Source organism: Phalacrocorax carbo, chromosome 3 (genome assembly GCF_963921805.1).
Source record: "Phalacrocorax carbo chromosome 3, bPhaCar2.1, whole genome shotgun sequence".
Lineage (NCBI taxonomy): Eukaryota > Metazoa > Chordata > Aves > Suliformes > Phalacrocoracidae > Phalacrocorax > Phalacrocorax carbo.
In genome coordinates, this window is record NC_087515.1 from 73532881 (window position 1) to 73557250 (window position 24370).

General features: G+C 44.4%; 1 protein-coding gene across 1 annotated transcript in view; it reads left to right on the forward strand.

Annotated features, from left to right (window-relative positions):
• The first annotated feature begins 907 nt into the window (after positions 1–907).
• Positions 908–24370, forward strand: part of MAN1A1 (mannosidase alpha class 1A member 1) — a 157312-nt gene continuing 133849 nt past the window's right edge. The window contains exon 1 of the mRNA XM_064447387.1: positions 908–1807. Coding sequence (XP_064303457.1) covers positions 1208–1807 — 600 coding nt within the window. The 5' untranslated portion in view covers positions 908–1207. The remainder of the gene's footprint in view (positions 1808–24370) is intronic.

Genomic DNA, 24370 nt, shown 5'->3' on the forward strand with positions numbered 1-24370 from the left:
ATCTGAATCTCTCTTCTTTTTTTTTTTTTTTTTTTGGAAACTGGAAACTTTTCCTGTCACGGAAAGCTTGGGGAGCTCGATGCAGCAATTTGATCAGCTATCAAATATGCCATTTCTTTGTGCCAACACACGTCGTTTCTTTGTTTGCACAAGCATAGATGAAAAGTCGACTTTTCACGCTCACGTAGGTACACCCCCCCTACTTCCCCGCAACAGAGGCACCTTCTACCTGCAGAAGAGAAACTCAGATCAGACCCGTTTTCCTTACGAAGGGGGCGGCCCGTCCCACAACAGCGGGTTGGGGTCCCTACGGGGCCCCGCCGGCCCGCTCACCCGGGCAGCCGTGGTGCCGCTGCCTCCCCTCGCGCTGCCCCCAGCCGCCCGCACGTGCGAGCGTGCCCACACGCGTGTGCACCTGTGCCCGTCAGCGCGCGAGCACCCGCGCGCACCGCCGTGGGGGCACACGCGCGCCTGCACGCGTGTCGCTGTGCGTGCGTCTGTGCCTGTGTGTGTGTGCACGCGCATCCGGGAGGGGGGGGGGGGCGGCATGGGGTGGGGGGGATACGCGTGTGTGCGCGCACAAGGGCGCACGTGGGTGCGCCTGCGAGCGCGTGCCGGCCTGCCGGCACGTGCCGGTGCCGCGCGCCCGCCTCAGGTCGTCGCCGCCGCCGCCCGCGGGGACGAAGCGGCCGCCGCGGCGCCGTCCCCCACCACCCGCGCCCCCCCCGCGCCCCCCCCGCCCCGCTCGCGGAGGGCGGCGGCGGCCGGGAACCCCCCCCCGGGGCTTGAGCCCCGGCAGCGCGGGAGGGCGGTGGCGCCCGCGCCCCGCCCCCGGCCCGCCCCTCCCGGCCCCGCCCGCGCCCCGCCCCCCGCCATTGGGCCGGCGGCGGCCCCGCCCCGCCCCCGGCTGCCCGGCAGTTCCGCGCGGGCGGAGCGGGGAGCGGCACCCGCGGCGGCGGCGGCGGCCCGGCAGCATGGGCTGGAGCTGACAGCGCCCGCCCCGCAGACGCCGAGCGCTGCCGGCGGGGGAGCGACGGAACCGGCGGCGGCGAAGGGAAAAGTTGCCGCGTCCGCCCGGGGAAACTTTCTGCCGCCGAGGCGGGGAGGGGGCGGCGGAGCCGAGCCGTCCGGTGCGCTGCGGTCCCTGCGCGGCGGCGGGCGCGCTGCGCTGAGCTAATCTGCGCTGCGCTGAGGCGGCGCGGGGGCCATGCCCGCCGCCAGCCTGCTGCCGCTCTTCGGTAGCGCGGCGGGGCCGGGGGCGCTGGGCGGCCCCGCGGGCGGCGGCGCGGGCGGCGGGGGCAGGAAGGCGGCGGGCCCCGGCGCGTTCCGGCTGACGGAGAAGTTCGTGCTGCTGCTGGTGTTCAGCGCCTTCATCACCCTCTGCTTCGGGGCCATCTTCTTCCTGCCCGACTCCTCCAAGCTCCTCAGCGGCGTCTTCTTCCACTCGGCCGCCCTGCAGCCGCCGCCGCCGCCGCCCGGCGGGCAGCCCCGCGCCCCGCCGCAGCCCGGTGGCGGCCCGGTGGCGGCGGCGGCGGCGGCGGCCGCGGGCGGGGCGGGCAGCCTGGAGCGCATCCGCGCCGACCACGAGCGGGCTCTGCGGGAGGCCAAGGAGACGCTGCAGAAGCTGCCCGAGGAGATCCACAGGGACATCCGCCAGGACAAGGAGAAACTTCTGCAGGACGCCCGCGGCAGGAAGGAGGCGGGCGCCCCCGGGCTGCCCCAGCGCCTCTTCCGCCAGCCCGTCGGCGCCGTGGGGCAGGAGCCCGCCGACCCCGCCGTCCGGCAGAGGAGGGCCAAAATCAAAGAGGTGGGTGGCGCGGTCGGTCCCGTTCCCGCTCCCGGGGACGCGCATCAGCATCCCCGCGCCGGGCAACAGGTCGTCGTCGGGGCTGGTGGCGGGGGGCCCTGAACTCTCCTGCCTCCCGCTGCTCGCTGAAGGGGGTCTTTGTGGCCGGCAGCCCCCGTGCAGGTTGGCTCCGTCGCCGGCGGTTGCACCCTGGCATCCCTCGGTGCGTTCCGCTGCCCGCGGGCTCCGTGCCGGCCGCGCCTCCCGGGGCTGTTGCACCGAAACCCGGGGAGGAGGCGAAGCCCGGCGAGCTGCGGGGCGCCCCCGCTGGAGGCGGGGGGCCGGGGAGGACAAGGGAGGTGGGGGCATCCCGGGCTCGGCGGGTGAGCGGCGGCGGGTGTCCCCGCGGGGTGCGGGAGCCGGCGGGGAAGGCGGTCGCCCCGGGCCGCACTGGTGGCACCGGAGGAGTCACACACCCACCCACCCCCACCCACCCACATCCCCCTCCCCCGGCGAGTCCTGTCCGGCGCGTTTGCAAGCGCGAGGTGTGCGTGTTGTGCAGCGCTTCAGAGGAGTCGCGATCCGGCTCGGGTTCCTGCGGTTCGCTGCTCTGTGGTACCGGCGGTCCGGAGAGTTGGGGGTGTTTGGCTAAATGCAGTCAACTTGGGTTATAGCGGTAAAAGCGCCTGAGCTGTTGTGTGTTTTGACAAATTCCCTCAACTGCCTTGTTTGCCCCTGCTGCTCGGTTGGTTCAGGTACCGTTTTCAAGTCCTTCCATGCAGAAATCCTCCAAACTGCGTGTAGGTAAGACTGTCGTGAGCAGAGCTTGACAGGGTCCTCTGACAGAAGAGGCATTTCCTCGGTAATACAGCTCAACTTCGCCTCATTACTGGCTGTCTTATTTATCGAACTGACAATTTCAGCTGCCTGCAGAGATTAGGGTTTATGAATTAATTAGCAGTATATGTTTCCTGTTCTGGAGATGAGATAGGAGTGAGGCTGTAACTATAGTGAGTATTTCTGTGTTTGTGAAACATCCTTAGCCTTATTTGGATTGACTTATTTTTATTGCGTGTTTGTACAGGGCGGTCTGAAAAGTGAGCCCTGACATCACATGGAGCACCGGATAATAAGCTCTCAAAAATCTCAAGTAATGTTCTGGGCTCTGGAGTCTTGCATCCCTTTAACTGTTTTTGCAAATTGTGCAGCAGTCATAAGCAGTAGATAGCAATGCAAAGGTATTTTCAGGGGAGAAACTGTCAGGAGAGCGCGGTACAGACCACGTCTTGGTGCGCAGAGACTGCGTTCTCTTCTGTTTCAGTCATACAGCCTCCCTGAGGCATACGGAACAATTAGAAATACCAGCAACCTCTCTTCCCAGTTATCTTGAATTGCCACGTAGAAGTGTTTAGAAGTAATGAGGCTCCAGACCTGACGTACATGGTTCTGTAGTGTAGAAGACTGCAACAAGTAAATAAGCAGGAGGAAGAAGATAAAACTTAAGTATACTGCTTTCACTGGTCCTGCTGTGCATCAGCTAGCCCAAGTTATCTTTTATTATGCATGGACACAAGTGTATACGTGTGCATGTATTTGTAGGCTTGTGTATATATGTAGGTGTACATACATATGTACCCCTGTATCTTGTTAGATTTGCTTCCTCCCTTTCCATTCCATCACTCTTCTTTCTCCTCCGCTTCCACGCAGGAGCCACTGACAACACAGTAACTCCCCAAACCAGAATTTTGGTCATGTAAATATAGGAGAGGACCGAGAGACTGCACTTAGTTTCCAGATCTTTATTTTTTCTTCATATCTCAGCATAATTCCTCAATACTATGTGTTGTTTCTGGGAGTTTCCTTTCCTCCTGATTCAGTATGAGACTGTAACATGTTAGTTACTTAATTGCTCTTGTAGTTTTGCAGTACCTTGACTGGTTTGTGGGTGGTTTTTTTTTTTTTAAATTAAAAAAAGAATGCTTCCTCTTCCCCCTGCCCCCATGACTGTAAAACAGTGTTTCCTATTCTGTGTTAACTTGCTTCACATTTTTTCATGTGTTGGTCTTTATGTTGCTTTTCTCTCTGTCTTTGCAAGCTCTAATCCACTTCTTTAATGTTGATACTTTACTGTCAAGCTGGAATTCTAATCTGTAATCTTTTTAGAAATAGTTTTAAACTGTAACTTTTTAAAGTGTGAACTTTCGTACTACTCTGTACATGCACAGAAAATTGAATTATCCCTTAAAGCTCCCCTCCTTGTGCCTGGTGGTTGCATGCTGGAGCTGCAAACGTAACAAATCTTTCTGCTTTCATACCCTTTTGAGCCTGGATTTTGAGTCTGCATTGTATGATGTTTGTTGTACACCTAGAAATCAAAAATTTTAAGCTATTCCTGTGGATATTTCTAACAGAAGGAAGCGGGCTACTTTAAAGGGAAAGAATGCCAAGAAATAAGGTGGTTCTTCCCTGCATTTCTGCCCTGAAAGAGCTCTGTATCATTAATGTGCTGATATAAAGCTGAGGGGGAAAGAGCCTGGAGGTGTTTTGTTAATTTATTTTTTAAAATTTCAAGTTGCAATAATATTCAGAAGTCTAGCCAGTACTAATATGGTTTACGATCATAAAACAGTAAAATGCCATGGGTTTATAGCATTTCTTAGCAAAGTTTTGTTATAGAAATTGTAACCATTTTTTCTGTGGCATATTTTTTTGTATTAAAAAAAAAGTGAAACTTAAAGAAGGTGGGAAGATACAGCTTCTTGAACTTTATTTAATGTCAAAACCAACATAGTATGACAAATAACTAGAAAAATAAGTTGCTAGGAGCTTATCGAGCAAGTAAAAGACTTGTGGAGACACGGGGAAGTGGAGATCACGTTGCTGTCACTGCCAGAACAGTACGGTTGCTCTCAAGGTCTGTGTGTGGTACCGTCCTGCTGTGTTACACCCACAGGGCCTGCCTGTGTGCAGGTGTGCCCGTGCGGGTAAGGGATGTGGGCCGAAGGCTAGAGATACTAATGGGTGTTGCAATATTCCTCTGTTTCTCTTCTGATGATGGAGTTACAGACAAACTCAAAAAGGGTCTGGCAGAACTGCTGGCAGTGGGGTTTGCCTAGTACTTCCTGTTGTAAAACTTCTGTCAGTTGCTTGTGGCTGCTGAATTTTTTACTGGCTGACCTAATGTTGCCTGTTCTGAGCCTCTTCCTCAAGCCAGTTGCTTCAGGAAGACTTGAGCAAAGAGACACAGCTGCTTTTGAGCATACCAGTGTGCTTGTATTTTGTCAGAACTTGAGTTCTTCGGGCAGCTCCACTGATGCTGTGGTGTCTCCATGACTTGGGGCAGAGTCTGGGTACCTGGTACACCTCACTGGTTTCTGTTTTGGTATCCTGATAGGAGACTGTGAAGGAGGAAGTTGTGGTTTGTATTCCTGATTTTCCACTCGCTGATTTGAGAGGTGGCCCCTCTTTTGAGCCAGTACCTCCTGTGATATCTGTTCCCCATCTGTAAAACAGGGGGAGCGGAAAGCAATGATGACTGTTCCACTCAAGCTGAAAGTCTTTCAGTCTCTGCTCTTGTCAGTACTGTTTGTAGCTAGACGTCATTATCTCTGATGTCCAGGGAAGACTGGCAGATACATAGACAGTTTGGAAAAGGTGGCAGCTTGATATGAACAGAAGATGTGATTGGAAGAGGATGGTAATAGTGGGGACAGACTATGGAGGCAGGAGGTCCAAAGTTTCAGTTAGGGAAACCTGACTTTGAATCTTTTCCAAGTCTCATTCCTCTCACTTAACAAAAAAAAGTGATAAGTGATTGAATTATTCAGGTGCTAAGAAAATAGCAAAAACTGAACTCTTTTTATTTCAGAGGAAAGGAATAGAAAACGATGAATGAGCTAGATCAGGTACTAGAAGCAATATAATCACATTAGTGCAGTACTCTGCCCAGGCTAATTAATCCTGTTGAACAGCAAGCTATTGGTGTTGGTGGAGCACCATACTAATGCAGCTGTGCTGCTCTTGTGCAAGGTAGCTGGCTTGGAAACTGTACACATTATTGTTTGGAACTGTTTGGACATGTTTTCAGGATGAAAGCCTGCTTGGTAAACTGGAATCGATGTCTGAAGAGCATCATCATGCAGTGCTCCAAATACTTGCACAGCTCTCAACTGTTGCAGTCATCTAGTAGAAGTGCTGGAGAGGAGGATTTTATTCACTGATTCTGCAGTCATTCCTGAGCACTAGTCCTTTAAGCTGAAGGGGCAATGGTCGCAAGTCAGCAAAACAGACTACACAGCTCTGTCATTCTGTCTTTCTATAAGTGAATTGAGGTTGCACTGACAGTGTGAGTTCTGGAGCTTCTTAGGTCCTCAGCATTCATTTTGTTTGTTTAATTGTTCTCTGTGGTGGCTTTTATGCAGTTTAGTTGGAAGTCATTAGGTTAAGCAAGAAGTCTCAGTAATGTTGCTGGGAAGTTGAGGAGTATCTGGAGGAAAGAAAGCTTGTGAGCAGGGAAATAAAACACTAATCAGAGATCTAATATGCACTTGACATAGCAGCACTTGGGCATAATCAGAACTCTCCAGTAATGAGGAGTGGTGACAAAATTACAGGAGGTGGCTCGCTGCTGAAGAAGGGCAGTCGGCCCCTTGTGCCCTCCTGCATGCTTCCACCGCTTGCTTTCCTACTGCCTGCTATCTTGGTGCTGCTGCTTGGGTGGGGACCAGTGCCAGGTTGAGGGGAGATTTATCTCCTTTTGGTGATTTTTGAGACAAGGTAAGCTCACTAATGCTTGTTGCTGTTGAAAGAAGAGGGTAAGTCTCCTCTTACTGCTTTTGACTGCCTTGTCCCCCTGTTTACTTTGCGTTAATTCCCCTGTAGCCCTCCATGAGCTGCTTTAGCTCACTAAACCAGCAGAAAAGTGCCGGAACAAAAAGGTTGGGTAGTTTTCTGCCAAGTTGGTGAGTTGAAGGCCTTAATGGAAGGGTTGACTTGGTGTTAGTTTTGGCGCTGGTGAGGGAACAGTACTTTGTGGATGAGAGAGGTACAAAATCTCTTTCAGTAGTCTTGATTTAGGAGCTGGTATCTGATCTTCTGGCTTAGTTTCTCCATTAAAATCGAATCTCCACAATGTGACATTTGCAGAGCAAAGGTTCAATCTACTGTAATAACCTTCTGTAGCAGGCTGAAGTACAGCACTTCAGGAGACTGTTACCTCCCAGCCCATTTTCTCAGAATAGAAGAGAGGAAAAGAAACACAGTGGCAGGAATTCCTGAAGCCCCAGCTCCTGTAGACCAAAATTCAGAGTGCTTTTGCTGGGAGGAAGGTTGTAGGGGCCTTCACGGAAGGGGGTAGGGAAAGAGTTAAAATGCAGCTGTGGAAGTATTGAGCGGTTTGGGTTTCAAACAGAAAAAGCCACCTTCCCTGTTGGTACATTTCTTTAAGAATAAGATACAGTGGAAGGAAAGGAATTGACATGTAATGAGTAAGCAGTGTGGTGATTCTTGGCAACATGCTGATGATGCAATGCATTTCGAAAGAAGTTTTCTTAAAGTACTTTGTGACCTTAATGCTGACATCCTGTAGCTGTCGTTCAGTTTGTCAAAGGAGTTTAAATAAATCTTGGCTTTCTCCCCTGTCCCCAGGCTTTATCTACCTACCTCTAATATTCAGTATTTTTGTATCTCTAGTTCTTTTTGAGTGTTTTGCAGCACTTTCCTTCATGATAAATACTCTTGGGGTTTTTTGGTTTTGGTTTTCTTTTGGTAACGGTTTTATAGAAAACACTAAAGAGATGACTTAAGTGCCTAAATACAGGGTATCAAATATAGTAGATAGGTAGGTGCTTTATACCCTTAAGTTAATGGCATCCTTACAGAGCTTGCGTTCTCCCTGGGTTTGTTGGGAGATTTGTGCTCTTGTGAAGTAGCAGCTGGAGATGGCAGGGTTTCTTTTATGGCACCTAAAATGTCACAAAACGGTAAGTTAAATTGCTTGCTTAGGGTTAATGACACTACAAGATGCAGAGAATCATAGGATAGTTTGGGTTTGAAGGGACCATTAAAGGTCATCTAGTCCAACCCCTAGAGAACCTTCATCTGAGTTAGTAGGAGTATGATTCAGTGAGTATGATTCAGTGACTCTGTTAAGTAATCTCTTGTTTCTGTCACCTGCCAGATCCTGTGCAGAGACAGTTTAACCTGCCAACCAGATAGAAAGCTATCCTTGCTTTTGTTGGGTTCATGGCCTGGTGGGGTAGGGAGCCAAAATGGCTTAGCGGAAGTCTGAGCCCAGCGGAAGCAGTAGACCCTCAAGAGGCTTAGTCCCTCAAGTGGACACCAAGCCAATGCTTTTGAAAGGCGAGCAAAGTGGAGGAGAATGGGACTGAGTTATCTTTTTGCCTGCAAGACATGAAATAGGGTATGGCTTTGCCAAATGTTCTTTCTGCTGGGAGCCCTTAAGGTGTTTTTAGGTGAGGACTTCGTTTCAGGTGAGTTGCTTCAGCCGCCTTTTTTTGATAACCTGGCAGTTTCTTCTCAGTCAAATGACTTGAAGTTGCTGCTATGCTGGCAAATGCCTGATTTGAACATCGATCATGAGATGGAGGGATGTCTCTGTGGATATTTGACTGGAATAGGGGGTGTTCCCATTGCTAGTTTGTTTTTTTTTTTTTCAGCCTTACACTTGATTTCTGTGAACTTAGAAGAATATTTAATTTTCTTATGTGCAGACTTGGTCTATGTTCTCAACAGGTAAATTTACCAATGTAACTGGATCCTCAGAACTGTGGGGAAAATGAAAAGGCTTTAAATGTGGAGTGGAAAATGTCTGGCTTTCACAAAAAAAATCAAGCACATGATTAATTCTTTAACTGAAAACCCATGTGCACATTTTATGTAAAGGCAAAACCTAAATTCCAGACACACAGGACTCTTTTTGTGAAAGCTAAATAAGGTAATGTAAAGATGTGAGGTAAAGCTTAAAATGGAATGTCTCCTGCGTTTTGGCAAAAGTTATATTCTCATGGTGATTAATTTGTATTTAATGTTAGTATAGCAGCCTATGGCAGCCATTTAATGTAAAGAAATAGAGTAAATCACAATGGTGGTGAGTACAGTTACTTAAGGCTGTAGTTCTGTGGGCAAAATGAAGCAGAAAAATTCCACCTGTTTATTAAAATCTACTGTTAAGGCCAAAAAATGTCTTATCTCATTCAGGGGGAAAATAAAAGTGGTAGACAGCCAGGCTTTGATAGCTTCTTTGAATGTTAATGAAGGCAGAGGACTATGAAAAGGAAATCATGGACAGACAGGAGACAGCACTTCTTGTGGAAGGTAATTAATGTCGTTACAGAAGAACTTGTCTGACTGTTGGATGGACAGCTTTTCTTAAAGCTATCTGAAAAATGCGGTTGTAAGGCTTTAGTGTGTTAACTTTCTGTTTGGTTGGTTTGGGTTTTTTTTTTTTTCCCTAACTTGGGTAGCCTGCATAGGTGTAAACTTCTGCAGTTTTCATCTTAAAAAGAGTATCTTAACAAGCAGTTCCTTTATTTACAAATAATAAATTTGTCTTCCTAACATATTTGGCAGAATAAGAGTCTAATACTTCAGGAAAGAGGCTTTGATTCAGTGTTTGCTGCTGTCTAATGGTGCAGCACTTCTCTGGCAATAAACTGCCGCCTGAGATGGTACAGGGATGATAAAACACACTGCTTTTCTGGTAACAAACTCAGCTATTCAGATGCATCTTTGTATGAAGTATGTTTTAGACATTCAGTTTTGAAGGATTTTGTGGTCTGTTGGAAAGTTATTTCTAGAACTGTCATTTTACAAATGAAGAAAATAATTGTTTAGGTGGGCCTGTGAATTAAGCAATATGGGCAGTGTACCAGGTATTCAATATACTGTTTCATTGTTTTGTCTAAAAATCTCCTTTATCCACAAAACTTGTTTAGGGGCTTTTTTTGCTTGTTTTTTTTTTTTAAAGCATGCGATATAAAGAATGTGTACATACTTCTAAGAAGCATCTCTGTTTTTCTGTCTTCCATGACTTTTTATAATCAGGTCTGCAAGTCTGTCATGAAAACATAATTGATGAGTAATAAAGCGCATGCTTGCCTGAACCAGATTAAACGAAACCTTTTACAGAATTGTGGTTAAGTTGCTGTTGTATCGCAGTGCTTGGCAGCCTTGCCTCCAGAGTCCAGAAGACTTTACAGTTGTGGGAAAGCACTTCGGTTTTCCAGGGGTGAGAGGGGGTCTGGTGGCTTGCGCAGGGTCACGCAGCGTGATGGTGAAGAGCAGACCTTGACTACCTGGCTCCGATTTGTGTTTTTTTCCATTAAACCAGGGGCTGTTGCTGTGTTCTGGGAGAAGGCTCCTGCTCACGGTGCAGCTCTCTAGCCTGGGCATGTCAGCTCACTAGGATCAGTTTAAACCTGGGTTTTGGAGCCTGGTTCGTGGCTGCACATGGGCAGCTGTGGTTTGCCACTGAACTGCTGCTAATCCTGCTGTTTATTACAGGGAGAGGCTAAACCTTAGACTCCCTGGTTCTATGTTTAGGTCACTAGCTGTACGCTTTTTAAGCAGTACTTGAAATGAAATGCTCTGGTCCAGTGCTGTTTAGAAGGAAGGCAAGTAGGGTAGTAAATCTCCCACTTTGCCTTTCTCGCATCTTGAAATCTTCAGTTTGAACTCTGTTGTAACCAAGGCATGCTTGTACAAAATAATATGACAACTTGCTATAACTCTTTGCAGTAAGCTGATTGGATTTTATAGCTGGTGTTTATGAAGATACAGGTATTGCTCATTCTGATGCCTCTAATTTTAAAAGCTTTTCAAACAAATTGGATGAGCACATAACCTGCTGTTACATTCTTATAACTGTTAAACATTCGCAGCCCTTGTGGGAACACAGAGATATGCAGTCTCTTATGCAAAGGTAACTACAAGTTTAAAATCTACTTTCCTCTGTCCTCCCACTCCCTCTTGGAAACTATATGTACCTTGGCTTTTAAATTGTCTTAGGAATAAAGCAAATGAATGGAAGCCTGGCTTCTAAGAAACTGGGGTCCTTTTTTTTATTTTCTTAAAAAAAAAAATGCAAATCTCTAATAAGGTAAGAAAAGACACGAAGATCAGAAGAGATGGTAGGCAATACTGAGCGCAAAGGACCAAAATTATTCTGTGCAATGGATGAGCTGATGACTGTGGAACATCTGGCTGTTACAAGACATCCTGTGTGCATCTCAAATTATTTCAGAAGATTCAACCTTTTTCCTCTGATGCTGGGCAGAAATGGAAGTAGGAATTTTAATGTAAAAACATGTAGCATTGCACTTCTCATGTGGAGATGTATATTGCTGGCATTTAGGTTAGAGGCAGTACTGGGTATTGTTTATATTAATAAAGTATAAAGAAAAGAATTTCTGTACTTTTTTCCAGAATTTTACATCATCTGACTTGTGTAGGGGCGGTCTCATTGCTTGGCGACATCAACCCTCTTTTTCAATTATTTAGTCAAAGTTAGTATGTGCTTTTAAAACATCGCAATAAAATTGCATTAGATCAGTGTGGCTTGTTTCTTTAATTAGTATTCAGACCACTGTGAGGCTATTTTTTTAAAGTATCTGCATATTTTTCTTTCGCTTACTCCACTGCATAATAAACATCTCTGTGCCTTTTGAAATTTCTTTTGTTCAGGGACTGCTTTTTTCCCAAGGAAATAGGAAGTAGCTTGTGTAAAAGAATACCAAGCTAAAAAACATTTTGCTTTCAAAGTGTAGTGCTTAAGGAGATCGTAATTTTACCATTCACTGATACACACATACAGATGCAGACCTAATCTTTAACGCCACTGTCAGTTTTCTCACTGCCTTTGAGCACTGACATCTGTTGGTGCACTGAATGGTGATACTAATGATAAAGCTTTGTCCATATTGCTGTCTGTAGGGAAATCTGCTGCTTGTTACTGTGGTTATAGTTCTCCACCCATCTGTGATTTTGAGAATTGCACTTTAAATTTTGTGTTGTACCTTGTTTATAGAATCCAGTATTACTATCTAAAGCTTAAAGAAAAGAAGTAGATGTTAATCATTTGCAGTGATGGATTCCCCCCCCCCCCCCGTCATACAACAGCAAACCTAATTACCATTTAGAGAGTAGAAGAGTTATACACATTACATATTTAAAAAGTCATAATACTTCAAAGCTGCATGCTGCTTTCTTTGTTCTAGTGAGATTGTGTGAAGAATCACCATGGGAAAAAATACACTATGTAAAGACAAACTGCAGGTTGACTGATATTTTTATGTCTTATTCTGTAAAGCTCTAGAGTAAGCATGGCACTGAACCTGAACTGACTCTTCATAGAAATGTTTGTGATCTTGGCAAGGGCTGAAGTGACATCACAGATCAAGAAGGGCATTTCTCAAAATGACCTTTCTGAAGAAAAGCCCATAAGTCTCTTCATGAAGTTTCTTAAAAAAAAATAATCACTAGTCGTATATTGAGACAGAGATGTATTTGTATCTCTCTCCATATATATGTTTTACATAAGAGAAAAATATATTGTACAGCTGGTAAATGATAAATTCTGTCTGTAACTGAAGATGTAGTTTGTTGGGAGCAAGCTCTGATCTGAATAAACACCTTGAAAAAAATAAGGCATAGTTGTGGGGTTTTTTTGCTGACTTCAAAATTAAATGAGGTTGCTCAGAGTCTTGTGCACTCAACTGTGGAATATCTCTGTGGAGGGAGATTCTGCAGCCCCTCTGGACAAACATATTCCAGTGTTCAGAAGACTTTTACTGTAGTTTTTTTTAATCATTATTGTATCTAGTTAGACTTTCTCTTGATGCAAGTTGTCACCACTGCCTTTTCTTATTTTAATGTGCATGCTGAGAGCAGCTTGGCTACCCTTTCTCTGTGGGCATCCACTAAGTCATTAAGAAGCCTTCTCTTCTCTAGTCTGAGCAAACCCAGCTCCACTTACCTTTTCTTGTATGTCATGTGTTCTCAATCTTTTTTTTTTTTTAATCTCTAATTGACACAAGGTGAAAACCAAGAACAGGGCTCCTGTTGGAGGCATCAGGAATGTTGCATAGAAAGTGTTAATTGCTTCCCATTACTAGTAAGCACTTTTGCTTATGCAGTCCCCTATACAATTAGCCTTCATCACTGCAAGGATGCCTTGCTTGCTTGTGGTCAACAGGTTGTTCACCAGGAACCCCAGGACGTTTTTTGCAAAGCTGTTTTCTAGCCTGTTTCCATCATGTACTGTAGCATGGAATTATTCCACATTAGGTATATAAGATTTTTGCATGTGCTTTTATTGGGCTTCATGAGGCTTGTCCGCTCACTCTTCCAGCATGTAAAGGTCCTTCAGGTGGGAGCCCTACTCTCCAGGTTCTTGATTGTTACCCATTAAGTTGGTGAGGGTGTGTTCTGCTCTGTTGTTCAGATTAACCCCGGAGGAACGTCACTAGTAGCTAGCTGCTAGTTAGACTTTGACCTGTTTACTGCTGTCTTGAGTCGTCAGTCCAGCTGATTTTTTTTCATCAACCTTGTTGACTAGCCACCCTAGTCCGTGCTTTTTTGGCTGCTGTAGTGCTGAGGGCGAGGGGGCTGTGTCAAAAAGCATGCTAAAGTCAAGGTAAATGATGTCTGCTGCTCTGTCCCCATCCACAGAGCCAGTGGCTTCATCATAATAAGTAACTGGGTTGGTTGAGCACATTTTGCCTTTGGGAAATTATGCTTGCTGTTGGCAAAGGTTTTTCTGTCCTTCATGTTCCTGGAAATAGATTCAAGGAGGATTTGTTCTATTTTCTTTCTAGGGTTTAGAATAAGGCTGACAGCCCTGTAGTTCCCTGGATCTTCCTTCTTGCTTTTTAACTCGGTTACTAGGGACCTTCCTTGGTCGCTGTGGCCTTTCAAAGGTGATCTAGAGAGGCATTGCAATGACATCAACCAACTCCTGAGGCACTGTCAGAAGCATCTCATCTGGTTCCATGGACTTCTGTATGTCCATTTTGCTGAAGTACTCTCTCCCTTTGTCTTTGTTTACCAGACACCCTTCCCCAGGCCCTTGCTACTAAGCCCCGTGGGTATGCCTGACTGGTGAAGACCAAAGCAAAAAAGACTGACTGTCTGAGCCTTTTCATGGCCTTTGTCACTCTTTTCTCAACCTGTTGAGCATCAGGTCCCTGTTCTGTTTGGTCCTTCTTTAGCTGCTGATGTACCTATAGAGGCCGCTCCTGTACCGTGGCAGCTGAGCTTTGGCCTCCCCCCTTGTGCCTGGGCAGCGGTTCTGTACTGCCGTGGGGCGGCCCCTCCACTCCCCCTCCATGAGCTTCCCTGGGGGCTTGGGCTCAGCCAGGCGCTCCCCCTGCAGCCACCCTGGTCTCCTGCCATGGGCCATTCTCATGCTTCACAGACGAACAAGGTCTCCTGCGTGCCTTTGCCCTCTGGGGAACTCTCCCATGGGATCCTGCAGGTCAGGTCCCTGAAGAGACCGAGCTTTTCCCCTGAAGTCTGGGGAAAGTTCTTACTTGTCTTCCTCAGTTCCTTCAGGTTCTTAGTCTCCTGTTTAACATATAAATAGGCTTGGGGTTTAGGCATTTCTCATTTGTGCATTAATTGTTTTGAAGTGAGCTTTTAGTATGGGAGGTGGGGTGATAGAGGAAAAGGACACGTGGCCTCTTGTGATGAATTTGCATCTGTGCTACCTTTCTTGGTTTCGTTAGGGAAGCACAGCAGGCAACTGCATGTTAGCTCAGTTGGTATTTTGAAATTTTTAAAAATGAGGAAATGTTTACTGGACAAAGAGGTTAATATAGGGGATTCCAGTTTGAATTTTTGAAATGCAAGGTGTTAATTGAAACAAAACTCTAATATAGTGTCAGTTAAAACAGAGAAGTTCGAAGTTTGAATTGTAACTGAAATGGATACCACTAAATTAGATTTAAATTACAGTTGTTTGATTCTTTCTTAAGGGTCTAACTTCATTTGTAAGCACTTAAAATTAGCAAATATTTATTGCTAGCTTATAAACTTGTGTTTTTTGATTAAATTTCCACCTGTTTTGTGTGACATTGCGTGGTTTACAGCAGGCACTGTAGATATTTTCAGTAGGCTTGTACTATTGCACTGCATTACCAACTCATGAGAATCCAGCACTTCAGCATTGCATTTTCTGTCACTTTTGAGATCACAAAGAGGTCTGGCTTTACAGAATGTTGGTGTTGAAAATTAAGTCTGTCTTTATTCTGCCTCATGCTCAACATCCAAACTCACTAGTCACTTGTAAAAGGGTAGGTTTCCAGCATTATAGCGATACATGAGCATCCCATCAATTTGATGTGCCTATTCTGATTTTGTGATGTGAGAAGAAAAGCTCTTTCCAGCTATAGCAGGGACTATATAACCTTCCTTTTGCCCCAACTTTATGATCCTTTGTTATGGGAACAGAGATCGCCTGTAGATTTTTTTTGAGACTTACAGCAAAAGTGTAAAAAGGTAGCTTTACCACTAACCACGTAACCTGCATGAGTACTTCTGGTGGAAAGAAGTTTGAAGAAAGGGCCTCTGAGTTTTGGAAAGGAGTCAAGCTTGTTGTAACTTTCATTAGACTTTTTTTTCCTTGCATTTTCTACTAAGTCTGTGTATGGAGGTTTCATTTCATCAAAAGAGTAAGTTATTCTGAGTCTTGTTTAGCAATCCAAAGCATGACCAGTGGCTGCGTCTCCACTTAAACATTTTTGATCTGTGACCTGAAGTAAAAATTCAGCATTTCGTTTTCCAATGTAAAGCAAGTCCTGCAGTCTGAGCTATTGAATATTGAAGGTCACACTGCTTGGGTCTCTTGCCTGTGAAAAGAAACTTTAGATGAATGGTCTTCTGATCCAGATGTGCTGGGCATTTAAAAAACATTTTTTTGTTAGCTGTACTCTTGATCATGAGAACCTAGAAGGACACAACTCTTACAAAGTTATTTTTATCACATAATAGAGCACTGCAAGACATTACACGTGTTCATTTCAGAGTGACTTTATAGTAGCTTCCTCGTGGGCTAATTACCCATTACTGTGTTCTGTGATGGGGGGATTTTGTGGAGTCTTTTCCTCCCTTCTGTTTGAACACAATATTTTTCTGATGCCGACTTTACTCTTTATTTGCCGTGAGCAGTCTTACCCACTTCAGATTCATGCCACTGTTTGGAAAATGCCTGTGTTTTGTCTTCTGAAGAAGGAGTAAGGCTAGCAGCTGATGCCAAAGACAGGTCTCAAAACATCTTTAAAATTCCTCCGTGTTCATGTGAACACTGCAGTGCAAATAAATGGGGACGTGATCTACTACCTCAATGTCAAACACACCTAGGGTCTGTTTTACCAGCCCTACCTTATGTCCGCATGGAGAAATATTTCCATAAGAACTTTGTAGCTGGTTTTACTGCAGCTTCACCAATGATGATTCTCTTGTACTCGGTAATTTCATGTTGCTGTTAGCCTTCCGTGATGTGGGGAACTTCTGCAGGCTGTAAAACAAGCTGTGAATGTGCTATAATCAGAAAGAAAATAACTAATTCATAATTTTTCTTGGATATTCCTGCTGTGCAAACATCAGGACAAAATACACAGCCTGATGTGCAAACATCCTGGGTGGCATTGTACCTGCTGTAATCAAAATAACTAGGAATTTGTTATGTGTTATCTTTTCTACCACCACCACACCCCTGCCCCAAAAAACCCCACTCATATTTCAACTTCTGTCTTTCCCTTAGAATAGCTAAGGACTTGACTGAATTCCCCAAAGATGTTATATAGAAGGAGGAAAGAAACTTTGTGGGTCTTCTGATGGAATAAGGAACTCTGAAAGTATGTGAAGGAAAACTTGCTTATCTTTCATTTGAAAACTAGTAACTGGGAATGCCACAGATGTGCCACATGTTACCAAAGAAACTACTCTATAAAAGAGTGTTTGGAGTGAAGCGGTGGAAGCTTTGTGTGTGTGTATGTACGTGTGTATATATATATATAAATATGTATATGTGTTAATGAAAAAAGACCAAAGAAAAAGTTCATACCTTAATATGTGGAATTATTGCCAAAGAAGTAGAACTGAACTATAGATTTTACCATATTTTTAAATGTGGTAAAGATAGGGTTGTAGCACATTATTTGTGTTTTCTCTTTACTGAAATTAGCATGAAAGTTTCACAGCCATTATGGTTTGCATGAGAGACTGAAATCTGGGAAGGGCCCTCATTCTGGCTGGTGAGTAGGAAGTGTTTGGTAGCTCAGACAATGAAAGGTAGTTCTTGAAACTTACTGTATAGCTGTATATGAAGGTGAACTAATTACTTTATGAGGTCTGACTAAATGGTTTTTTATTCATATTTTTTACCTTTTGCCATTTGGACTGGCAGGGAGAAATAACATTTTTGATCTTCAGAAGTGCTACTACTAATTAAGTATAGACATCTTTGGGCAAGAACAGTATTTGCTTGCAAGTCGCAACATGTTTAAAAATAAATTTTATTTGCTATTTTATAGCTTCCTGAAAATCCTAGTCAGCAGTTTTGAATCAGCTTTTTATACAAGGAATTTTATAACAATAATTTTGTACAGTTAATTCACATAGCTAATCCCTCTAACTTTGGGACATCACTCAGTTTCATTCATGCTCTCCAGCTTTTGTGATATGGTTAGTGTTACTGAAGTAGGTATATCCTCAGTAATACCTCCAGGTGAACAGAGAAATATCTTGGGTTTTTTTCTAGCGGAATTTTTGTTTCTTTTAGCATCTACCCCAAAACCTATTTCATTCTGTTTCTACACGCAAATCCTGCAAATATGTATTGTGAGGAAAACCAAATGATTTTTACATCCTCATAACCTTTCAACATCTATACAGTCAACTACTTTCCCAAAATCAGCACACACTTATGTTTCTTTTTTGCTCCCCTGGGCTTTGGCAGTACGCTTGAAAATGTAACCACCCTGTGCTCTGCCAGATCAGAGCTGGAGGCAAATTCTCCAAAAATCCAGTGTTTTTTTGGCGCGTACCGTGCCATGGAAAAATTCCTCTTCCCTGAAGGCAGAATGCACGTGCTAGTGTGGATTATAGAAGAGAATAGTGTGCACTTGGTGCCAAGCCTTTTAGACTGCAGCTCGCAAGTCATCTACCAAGTTCCTGGAATGTATAGAGGACTGTTTCCTGATACAAATGTTAGATGTGCCAACCAGGAATGAGGCACTGTTGGACTTGCTATTCACAAACCAAGAAAACCTGCTTTGTAATATCTCAGTGACAGCCTTGGCTGCAGTGGCCATAATATTGTGGAGTTTGGGATCCTGCTGAGTGTGCTGAAGGTCAGCTCTAAGAGAAGGGTTCTGGACTTCAGAAGAGCCAACTTCAGTTCACTCAGGGCTCAGTTGGGAGGGATTCCATGGGATGCTTCCATGGAAGATAAAGGAGCTAGTAAGCACTGGGAGTTCTTCAAGAACTCTCTCTTGGAAGCACAAAACCAGTTTATCCCCTATAAAGGAAAGGGAAGTAAGCAGAGCAAGAGGCTCCCTTGGCTCAACCATGAACTCCTGGGTCTACTCAAGTGCAAAAGGGAACCATACCAGAGATGGAGCAGTGGAGGATTATCTATCCAGAGCTACAGGGGCACTGCCAGAGTGTGCAGAGATGCAGTTAGAAAAGCAAAAACCCAGCTCAAATTGAAACTGGCTGGAAATGTCAAAAATAACAAGAAAGGTTTCTTCATGTACGTCAACCACAAGCAGAAACAGAAGGAAAACACAGGCCCACTGTTAAACAGAATAAGAGAGTCAGTCACCAATGATGCGAAAAGGCAGAGGTCCTCAACACTTCCTTCACCTCTGTCTTTACCAGCACTGTTGGGCCCCAGGCTTTGGGAACAAAATTCCTGGTTGATCCAAACATAGACAGCAGTGAAGGAAGAGTTAGTACATGAATTACTACAGAAGCTTGACCCCTACAAATCGATGGGCCCTGATGTCATCCACCCGAGAGTGTTGAGAGAGCTGGCTGACGTCATTGCAAGGCCACTCTCCATAATCTTCGAGAAGTAATGGAGAATGGGGGATGTCCTAGAGGACTAGAAGAAGCCAAATGTTACCCCTATCTACAAGAAAGGCTTGAGGGAGTATCTGGGTAATTACAGGTCCATCAGCCTTACTTCAATCCCTGGGAAAGTTATGGAATGAATCTTCCTGGGGGCCGTCACAAGTCAATTGAAGCACATGATTGGGAAAAGCCAACATGGCTTCACTAAAGGCAGATTGTGCTTGCCAAACCTGGTGGCCTTCTATGACAAAGTGACTTGCCTGGTTGACATGGGGTGGGCGGTGGACGTTGTCTACCTGGACTTCTCCAAGGCCTTTGATACAGTCCCCCCCAGTCTCCTCCTGGAAAAATTGATGTGTTATGGCCTAGACAAGTGGTCTGTGCAGTGGGTGGGGAACTGGCTGACAGCCCGCACCCAAAGCATGGTGGTAAATAGCTCTTTCTCAAAGTGGCAACCTGTCACAAGTGGAGTCCCCCAGGGATTGATATTGGGCCCAATGTTATTCAATATCTTTAAGTGATCTGGATAATGGGATCAAGTGTAGCCTGGTGAAGTTTGCTGATGACACCAAGCTGAGTGGGGAAGCAGACACTCCAGAAGGGAGAGCTGCTTTGCAGGGAGATCTGGATAGGCTGGAATAGTGGGACAGCAAGAACCTTATGAAGTTCACCAAGGACAAGTGTAAGGTCTTGCACCTGGGAAAACATAATCCAGGAGTGCAGCACAGACTGGGATCCACCTGGCTGGAGAGCAGCTCTGTGGAAAGGGGCTTGGGGGTCCTGGTGGACAGGAAGCTCAACATGAGCGAACAGTGTGCTGCTGTGGCCAAGAAGGCCAACAGGGTGCTGGGTTGCATCAAAAAGGGCATCACCAGCAGAGATAAAGAGGTCATTATCCCACTCTACTTAGCACTTGTCAAGCCACACCTGGAGGACTGTGTACAGTTCTGGTCCCCGCTATACAAAAAGGATGTGGAAGGGGTCCAGAGAAGGGCCACCAAGATGATCGAAGGACTGGGAAGCTGCCATATGAGGATAGGCTGGGAGAACTGGGTTTGTTCAGCCTTGAGAAAAGGAGTCTCAGAGGGGATCTCATCACCATGTACCAGTACTTAAGGGGTAGCTACAAAGATGATGGTGGTTCCCTTTCTACAAGGAGTCCCATGGAGAGGACAAGGGGGAATGGACACAAGTTGCTTTTGGGGAGATTCCGACTGGACATGAGAGGAAAATTTTTCACACTGAGGACAGTCACCCATTGCAATAACCTCCCCAGGGAAGTGGTTGACTCGGCCACGTTGGACACCTTCAAGAGTCGGCTGGACAGGGTGCTGGGCCATCTTGTCTAGACTCTGCTTTTCCTAGAAAGGTTGGACTAGATGATCCCTGAGGTCCCTTCCAACCTGGGATTCTGTGATTCTGTGACTGCAGGGGCCAAATGTATCTGGAAATGAATGCAGATTGTGGACTATTACTTTTTTCTGGAAGCTTTGGTCATATGATGAATGTGTATTCCTTTACTTGTTTTATATCTTGGACAAAAGCCAAACTAACCAAAACTATAGTGCACTTGGAGTGATCTGTAAAAACATACCTTGCCTGAGCAAAGTGATTATAGTAGTTTGCTCCTAAGAATACTAATGTATACATACAGGATGGCTAGCAGATCACTCCAGCTGGGGCAAGGGATTAAACTTTCCCACTGTCTACTTTTTAAGGATACCTGTGACATGATGGCATGAAACTGGTTTTTCCCAATGCTTTCTTAAAGCTTTCTAATATACCTTCTTCCATTCTAATATACCTTTTTCAATATTGAGAATGGGAACAGATAAGACTTGGGGCATTGCAGTGGATGAGTGCTTCTGTTTTTATGGCCATGTATCTTGTCAGTTTCAAACAAGGCAAATGCTACTCCACAGGGACTGCTATTTTCTTCTAGAGAATGAAAGCAGTAAGCAAGTTTTCTTAAAATCAACGAAAAAACCACCAGACTGCAAATATTAAGTTTTTCAGGGCATGTGTTTTGGATGACTGTAATTTTTGAATTTCAGTTTATTTATTACTGTCAGGAAACTTCAAATGCAGATGCATTTCTGATGTGTAGCCTCTCTTGCAGACCCTTCTTTTTCCATTCTGCTTGACACCCCCTTGGGTTCAGTTTGCAGTCTGATTACAGCACTAGCTTGCACCAGCAGGCGTCATTGACTTTTAGAAGCAGGTATGTACATTTGACGCTGACTTTAAAACTTCCTCAAAAAATGTAAAATACTTTCTCAGTATATAAACACGATAGCTTCTTGCTGTGTCTTCTGGTTATTACCTATTAGCAAGTAGCAGTCACGTTGTCTATAAGGTAGGCATGGAGTCAGCTAGAGGAAATTGAAGGTATGAGCTGCTGCATATTTTAATTACACTGATGTGTCTGTGGGACCAACAACAGGCCTACTCTCTGGCTTTCATTGTTATTGGCCAGAGGCCCTGGTACGAGACCAGCTCCAGTAGCACCATGCACCAGAGCAAAGCCTTCTCTCATGTATTGCACAGCCAAAAGGCTTTCCTGCCACGTCTCGCTGCTCTTGGTTGGGACGTGAAAAGCTCCAGGCTTTAACACTTCGGCTGTGGGCTCTGACTGGTGTGACACTTCTGGAGGGGTCTGCTTTGATTTTGCTGGAGCAATGGTTAGTGACCTATTTCAGAGTCAATAGCAGATGAACACACTGCATAGTAGCTTTTGTCGAAGTACGTGTAAAAGGACTAGACTCAAAGCTGATCTCTCCTCAAAGAAGTGACTGGCTTAAAAGAATACAGACTATTAATGGGTACAAGTAGAATACAAGGAAATGAGTCTCTTCTGTTCAGCAGGGTAAGGCAGTGATGGAGTTGGATTCTTTGTTTTTATGACTGACAGATGGGACAATAAGATTTCCTCTTCAATATCCACAGCAGCACTTCATTGCTTTCCTTCTCTAGTGCAGGTAAATTTTTAACACTCAGTTAACCATGCCAACTGAAAGTTTATAAATAGGCTTAACCTGGCCTGGTTGTAACTACACGTAAATCTTTTTTGGGACTAGCTATTACTGTTAAGAGCTGTTACTGTGCCAGCAAAATCAGTGGTAGTAGTGGTAGACAAGCTAATTCTGTCAAGTCTGAATCTCCTGGCCACGCAGCATCCTATGTTTTAACTGCTGTTTTAGAAGGTAATTTACTTGCTAGAACAAGTTCCACTTCCCTCTTAGAGACTAGCACCCTAATTGTATAGAGAAGTCAAATTTTGATTTTGACACACATTTCTTTGTCCTAGCCCTCCACTCATATTTCAAATACATACAAGTTTGATATTTTATGAAACACTTATCTGGTAAGTATATGGAAAAGGGAGAAGTGAAAGTCAGTGGACTCTTGAATTAAGTCTCCTACTGTCTGCCCATAGTGGACTGTAGGTTGCTTGGGTTCTAAATTAGTCCCATACCTTTTAAAGAAAAATACTTCCTTTTACTTTTCCAGCATGGTATATATATAGATATGTCCCTGCAATACTGCATTGCTAAAAATTAAGAGCAATGAGGTATTTTAAGGTATTCTCAGTAGCTCCCTAAGAACATGCTCCAAATCAAGAAAGAATTGTTAAAGTGAACTTGGATATGGCAGACAGAGGTCTCCAGGTTGCTTTTGTAGGCCTCGACAGTCAGAGTCCTGAAATATTCCATGTGCTTGGCAGACCTAAATCACTGGATGCAGAGAGTGCTGGAGCTTGTTTTTAATGATTAACAGGAAACAATTAGGACACATTGTGTTCTACTGTAAACAAGTGATGCCAGGACCATCCAAAGTGTCCTGGTTTTAAAACAAAGAAAGAAACAAACAAAAAAATTATGATTATGGATCCAAGTCATGATGAGTTGAGCGCTCTGTGTGGTCAGTCATCCCCTGTGCATGTGGAAAATATAATTCAGCATTTTGTGAAAGTGGGCAGACAAGACAGACTTAGGGATGCATTAGGAGGGTTTTTTTGTGATGGTTTTCTTTTCAAGTGGTCATTACAGCATGAAAACCTTGGAATGAGAAACTGACATAGCTTTTCTTTGTTAGTCTCAAGCACAGCAGCAGGGGAGCATTTGGAAGAAATGAAATGTGTCTCAAATTCTTTGATGTTAGAGTGAAACATTTCACATTTTTGTGGAAATATAGTATTAGAATTACAACTATTTCTTCCCCTTTCATTTTTGAAGGAGATGTTACGAAAGAACAAGTTCTAGGAACAAAACATGTTGCAGTTTTGAGAAGACTGTAAGAAGCTGTCTAAATAGCTTGTATGTTTGACTTCTGTGCTCAAAAAGGGAGCTCTGTATAGTTCTGGATAAACATAATATCCATAGAAGAACTGAAACCTCTGTTGGTTTCAGTAAACTGTCATCTCTAAGGCGTGTTAGTTTAACGTGCTAAATGTTATATTTGAATCCTTAAAGGCTGAAAACTCTGGATTTCTGTAATTTGATTCTGAAATCACTAAGTGTATGGAGGCAGTGAGATCACCGGCAGGGAACCTGCATGTCAGTATGAGTAAAAGGGTGCTGCTCATGAACATGGTGTAGAAACTGAATGCTATAATAATACATGGCTATTTTATGCAAGGTTCTTATGGATGGATCTTATGAAGCATTTCAGAGAAGATCAGTACTGCTTCCCCATTTTAGAATGCAGGAACTAAGGCAAGCTTAAAGCACTTTAGCTCATTCTAATACACAAATAGTAGATAATTAGGAGGAAGTTAAATTACACATTTCTGAGAGTCAGTCTATTCTCCACTAAAACGATCTTTACCAAAATACATGATAAAAACATACTTTATTTCAAAATTCTAAGATTAAATAGATTCAGTGTTTTCCAGGAAACTAACGTAATTGGCAGAAAGAGGTAATAATAAGACCGATTTTTATGGTGTATTTAGTGGTGTTATTTTTAAGCCTATTCTGACAAATATTCCTGTTTGTTGAATATAGGGCACATCAAATGAAACTACTACATGACAAAATCAGAACAAACCTGTCCTTTACACATTATGTTATAGAGCTGTAGAGCTCTTTCTTCAGGATGTTGTGAATACCAAAAATTTACGCAAGTTCAGAAAATAGGTGAGTGATTTCATGAAAGAAAAATTTTACTGGTGATTATTAATCATACAAGCATCACATCTGGCTCTGAAAGTCCTTGACTCTCAAGCTCTGAACACGCCTATTATTACTCATAGGAATTATTTCTGGTTTTGTCCTGTTCTTAAACTTTTGTTAGGGATAGGAAGCTGTAGTAGATATGCCTTTTAGACTCTCATCTAGCAGTCATTTTTTGTGTTGGAGATCTTCTGAGAACTGGAATGGTTGTTGCCTGGCTTGTACTGAGAGAAATCTATTTTTGAGAGAGGATCAAGAACCAAAAAAAGGCTGTGAAGATAGATGCTGGAATTATTTCAGAATTGGACAAATAGAA